At 39.6% G+C, this 5,684-nt stretch overlaps 1 protein-coding gene across 1 annotated transcript; it reads right to left on the bottom strand.

Annotated features, from left to right (window-relative positions):
* Window positions 1-286: 286 nt before the first annotated feature.
* On the bottom strand, window positions 287-4,921 carry LOC134185658 (receptor-type tyrosine-protein phosphatase epsilon-like). Its single transcript, XM_062653498.1, has 20 exons — window positions 4,688-4,921; window positions 4,342-4,633; window positions 4,251-4,281; window positions 4,084-4,189; window positions 3,606-4,024; window positions 3,406-3,542; window positions 3,256-3,340; window positions 3,117-3,199; window positions 2,925-3,059; window positions 2,737-2,862; window positions 2,531-2,679; window positions 2,332-2,467; window positions 1,876-2,025; window positions 1,715-1,814; window positions 1,550-1,656; window positions 1,345-1,479; window positions 1,159-1,278; window positions 939-1,090; window positions 744-879; window positions 287-674 (listed from the first exon to the last, which is right to left on the bottom strand). The coding sequence occupies exons 1-20, from the start codon at window positions 4,816-4,818 to the stop codon at window positions 600-602; spliced, it is 2,805 nt and encodes a 934-aa protein (XP_062509482.1). The 5' UTR covers window positions 4,819-4,921; the 3' UTR covers window positions 287-599.
* Between the last annotated feature and the right edge of the window lie 763 nt (window positions 4,922-5,684).

Consider the following 5,684-nt stretch of genomic DNA (forward strand, 5'->3'; position numbering starts at 1 on the left):
TGTGTACAGTCTTTGTGCCAACTCCTAGCCTTGGTGAAAACACGCCCTGTAGAAAGTGGTGATATCCTTCTACTTATACCAGGAGCGTGCTGATATAGACAAAGTACAATTGCATCATAGTGTCTGAGTGGTCGTCCCCAGGCAACCAAGCACCAATTATTTGAGTGTCCGTAAAAATATTTGATTGTCCCGGGCATCCGGGCTACGGATTTGTCAGACACTGAATATTATCAGAATCAGACATGATGATTTGAGCCATCTCACATCTGCAACAATTTTGGGATGTAGTATCTAGAAAGCTGCCCAAATTCATAGAATCAATCCATGTACGCACGTTGTCTTATGTTCTAGATCTAAGGTTGCTGTTCAACAGCCTACAATTCAAAAACACTAGAAAACAGTCCACAAAATAGTGGCAGTTCAGCGTTCTAGCTACTACTAAAAGTTCTGGCTACCACGCATCATTCTTAACTACAAAAACTTAACTTACAAATCAATGTCTACCAATTAGCACAAACGTCTGCACACCAAGAACCATGACTAAACTACGATTAGCCAAAAAGTTCTAAAGCTAATCATTGCCTACAAAAACTGAAGAGTTAGTTGAAGTTGGCATACGTGTCAAAGTTGTCAAGGTAGACCAGCAAGGCGTCATACATAAATTGATACTGTGTCTATAGAGGCAATCATTCTTAAATTCGTGAAATGTGAAATGGTAGACGTAAACATGCTGGTTGTCTCACCAAAGTCTGCACAATTCTTGGATGTTGGATTCGCATCGATCTAACTTTCAGAAACACATCGACCACACCCTCTACCTTCAAGAGCTCGACAAGCGACAGAATGCCACAGAAAGTTCCGCTGCGACCAACACCATTGCTATATAAAAGTCATGTTAGTTACTACATACTATCAGTCGTACTGTATTTGGTACTCACTTGCAGTGAACAATTATAGTTTTGTTGCCAGTCCCTTGCTGCCATTTTTGCAATTGATCCTGCATGTCAAACAGTTGCTCTACTGTTTTGGGATTACTGTTCTCCGGCCATGCTGTGTAGTGAAACTGGGTTATGACCTTTGACTGTGAACCCTGCCCGTACACAACACACATAATGTCAATCGATCAGTGCCAATGCACTTTTAAGTATAGCTGTTGACCTTGCTCAGGTTAAATTTGCGTATCACATACTCTCCCAGATTTGTCTCTTTCGACAACAGAACAGTGTACTGACCATACTGAGCACTGCCTGATGCTGGCCAATACTGGTGACACATCTCCTGCAAAAATTACACATACAAATTGCACCATATTTTCAGACAATCATCGTAGTCAGTTGTAGCAACCTCTCCATTTTCTTGCAAAGACGCCAGCATGACAATTGACACACAATTTTGTTCCCACACCATTTTCCAAAAGTCTTCTGTAGTCTTAGCTAGTGGCCCTTGTGTAGTAATATATGCATCACGATGACGATAGCCCTAATCAGCCACATATTAATGTATCGACTGCAATCAATGTTAACATAATGTACAAATAGCATAGTCATACATCCAAGTAGCTGGCATTTACGTAGTCGGCTCCAGCCTGAGTGTTCACATACTCACTCTCTTGGGATTCTGTTTCCTCCAGACGAAGAATAACTCGCTGTACATCCACTGTAAACCACAACAACATTACTTTCTACACAACAACAACAAAAAATCATGATCAAACAAGGCAGTATGTCCTGGTATCTGTTCTTCACTGTTACAGCAGGCTGTGAGCCTGCCTTACAAAACTGCTTGTCCATTTGTGGCCCTGTTGTTTGTAACACCTAATGTCAATACAATATCACAACAAACAATCACTGTCTCTATGTAACAGAGATTGCTTACTTGAAAGTGACGTTCAAAACCTGTCTTGCCTGACTTTGCATCTTTCTTCGACAGCTTGGCAACAGCAGTACGAAGATTTTGAACAGGAATCTGGGTATTGCCACATGTCAATGCTTCAAGCACAGCATCGTGGATAAAACCATATTGAGCCTGTTGATAACAACAAGACATTGTCACTCATCATCAACATATTATGAGAACTGCGGCCTTACGACAATCTGTTGGGATTGGTAGTACTGTATTGATGTCAAATGTTATCAGATTGCAAAATACCCAACTAAGCCCTATTCTCAGCCCCCATTAGTCTTTAATATTCACCATAAAGTGTGCATATCTACAGTACAATAAACATACTAGTACAACTCCCTGAATTACTTTCACATCCTCCTCACAAATCACCAAAAAGTCTGACATCACCCGCCAAGTTCAAAACTACCATAGTGCATGCATACAAACCTCAGTCTGGACCATATCTTGACGTTTTGTCCTCAGAGATGCAACACAGCTGTAGATATCAATGGGCTCACCATCTTCAATTCTCTCAAGCATGGTGTCAATAACAATAAACGTTCCAGTTCGACCAACACCAGCGCTAGAAATCCATTTCCCATTAAGAGCAATATGTTTCTCCATAAACTCACACCTAGCTCTGTACCTGCAGTGAACAACCATTGACCCTCGATTCTTTGGATATTCACGATTGATTCTTCTGATGAAACTCAGTAGCGGTGTGGCAAATTTGGGAACACCATGATCAGGCCATGCAGTGTAATGGTATTGTGTTGCCATTCTAGTCTCTTGACCCTGATGGAGCACAACCTACAGTACATGCACCACACTCCCACATTTTAAGCAACTTACCAAGGTCAGACTAAATTTACGAATTTCGTAATCAGCAAAGGAATCTTTCTCCAAGAAAGTGACAATGAGACCATTGTACTCCACTGTGTCAAAAATATTCTTGGGCCAATACTGATGACACTTAATCTAGCAATATATATACAAACTATTTGGCAATAGTGAGCACCACACCATGCAAACTCACTCACCTTATTCTTTTCTATCAAATGGGTAAGCATTACAATCGTAGGCACATTTTCTGCCCAAATCATTCGCCAATTATCAGCAACAGTATGTTCCTGTGGTCCTTGTGATGCAATGTACTTCTTGGGAGTACGATAGCCCTACATTCACACAACAGTTAATTGCTTAGTTCCTAGGTATGCATCACATAAACCAACATCAACAAAAGCAGCAGCAATGTAATTGCCATTAGAGTTTGTCATTCCTGACAAAACTGGTAGCACAACTCGAGAATGATCATCTAGACACATTGAAACGTAGAAATATTGAAAGAAATGGCCAGCACAAGTTACACACAAGTCAGAATATTTTTGTAACGATTCAGTGACAGGTTTGCCAAGGCTACTTCAGCTGAAAAGTTATGTTGTAATTCTCCAAGTGCCTAGTCATAGATCACATATATTATTGACAAAACGAGTTAAAGTGATACTAAAATACTAACTACACCTTAAATTCACTGGATATCCCAGCATTGAGATCTTGATGCATAGCTGTCACATAATCTGGAAATTTCTCAAGGTTGATAGAATGTAGGCCGGTTCGTGATTGGTGACTCTTTACTTTTGGCATTATAGATGGAGTATCTACAGAGGAAATTACACAACTTTGGGCCGATCAACGTACATCAACACAACCACATCAGTCACCTCCAGATGTCCAAACATTTGGTTTCTTTTCTGCTTCAGCGGCTGACCGTACAATCAGCTCTACAACCTGTTCATCAACGCCTGAACAGTTTGTCGCTGTGCATCGATACTTGCCACTGTCTGTTGCCATGACATTAGCAATCTGCAAAGACTTATCTCCCAGAATAACAAAGTGCTCATCTTTCTCAGATATTTCTTTTCCATTGCGAAACCATTTGATGATTGGTTTTGGTTCTCCAGCAGCATCACAAGGAAGAACAGCAGTTGTGCCTTCATATGATGTCACTGATAGACTTCCACCAGAAATCACAGCAGCGAGAGGAACCTCGTCATATTCACTCTCCACTTGCTTGACTGACGAAAAAGCAACCTGTTCATTTATGTAAACACTGTCAGTCATTCTTCCTGAACGACGTCTCCTAAATAACACAGTTACAGTTAAACTACATGGTTTATCACATGCATGAAAGTAAACAACCTTAAAACAACAACAACAAGAATAACCAATAGAAGAAAAATGATGCCACCAGCTGCAGCACCTGCAATTGGAGCACCTGAACTTGATCCTCCCTTTGTCAAAACTCCTTCATGTCAAAAATGATCAATATTACTGTAATGGAAACCAAATAATAATAATCATCTTACTTAGTGGTTCACCAATTGCTGTTTCTTTCTTCTAGAAATCATAATATATAAGGTTTCTCAAAGGTATGTAGTAATCCACATATCATCATACCACAATTCCATTATCCAACGTTGCAACCACACGAATATATATAAAGTAAGTTGAATCAGATTTAAGTGGAGCATTTCTGTACTCATTCTTTTCACCAGACGTTGAATCATTTCCAACAGTAAACTGCTTCCCTTCTATGTTCTGTTTGTAAATCATGTAATTGTATCGAGCTGTTACATACCATGTGTTGTCTGTGCCCTCTTGCTCATATGGTCCAACAGTACGTGGTACATCAGATACTGAAGGAGCTTTAGATCCAGTGGTACCCTCATAAACAATAAAATCAACATATCTAAAACATTGCCACATTAAAACATTCACAAAACAATGAAAATTCAAAACATACTCTATTGGACCATTTTCATCATTCACAGTAGGAGGTACAAATACTACAGTTGATGTTGATGATGCAACATCACTAGCTAAAGGTTTGTCTGGTGTCTGAGGAGAAGCTGCCAGTGTGAGCACTATAATCATGTTACTAGGGGAACTTTCTGGATTGGACTTTGCGTTATTCGTTACTGTCACATATACTCTGTAGTCAGTATATGGTTTGAGGCCCTTCAAGGTGTATAGGTTTTCACGACTCTGACTCTCAATGTCGGGACTCTTGCTGTACAAAGCATCACCAATACTGTTGTAAACCTGCACGGTAAAGTTTAAACAATCATTGGCAGCTATGAGCATGTATGCACATGCATTCGTTCATCTACTCATCCACACACAACTTTGCTTACAGTGTAGTACTGAAAAGCACCATTAAAGCTACTAGGCCTCTCCCATTGTAGAGCAATTGAGCTTGATGTCACACTTAAATTTCTCAAATTCTGAGGTGGAGTTGGTGCTAAATCAAGAGAAACCTGTAATAATAAAGCTATACTAAATATTGAAAGTAAAATTACTTATAGCAGCTGCCACAACAGTAATGGATGCTGCTGGTCCAACACCAACTGTGAAAGCTTGAACTGTGATAGTATAATTTGTTGACGGCATTAGACTACCAATCTCTTGAATACGCTCTTTTACAAAATTAAAACGTGTTTTGTTTCCAGTCCCATCTGACAGCATGTATTCAACAATGTAATATTTAATAACTCCATTTGGTGTTTCAGGTTCACTCCACATTACAGTGACTGTATGTGGTGGATTGGAAGAATATTTCAGGGAATGTGGTGCAGTTGCAGGAGCTACAAAACAACAACATATACATAGTCTGAACACAGTCAGTTAACAGTGCAGCAATATACTACAGACACATTCACACAACATCATGATTACATCAAGCAATGTCAGTATTCAACAAGTCAAAACTAAATGCACATTTCAGCTGTATCTTAATTTAG

The sequence above is a fragment of the Corticium candelabrum genome, chromosome 10 (genome assembly GCF_963422355.1).
Source record: "Corticium candelabrum chromosome 10, ooCorCand1.1, whole genome shotgun sequence".
NCBI classification, from domain to species: Eukaryota; Metazoa; Porifera; class Homoscleromorpha; order Homosclerophorida; family Plakinidae; genus Corticium; species Corticium candelabrum.

What these genes read in the sequence shown, in the direction of transcription:
- LOC134185658 (XM_062653498.1), bottom strand. Translation starts at nt 4,818, where the DNA reads ATGATTATAGTGCTCACACTGGCAGCTTCTCCTCAGACACCAGACAAA. An exon ending in GTTTTGAACGTCACTTTCAA is followed by an intron (nt 1,815 to 1,875) that starts GTAAGCAATCTC and finishes TATTGACATTAG; the next exon opens with GTGTTACAAACAACAGGGCC. An exon ending in CTTTGCAAGAAAATGGAGAG is followed by an intron (nt 1,279 to 1,344) that starts GTTGCTACAACT and finishes TAATTTTTGCAG; the next exon opens with GAGATGTGTCACCAGTATTG.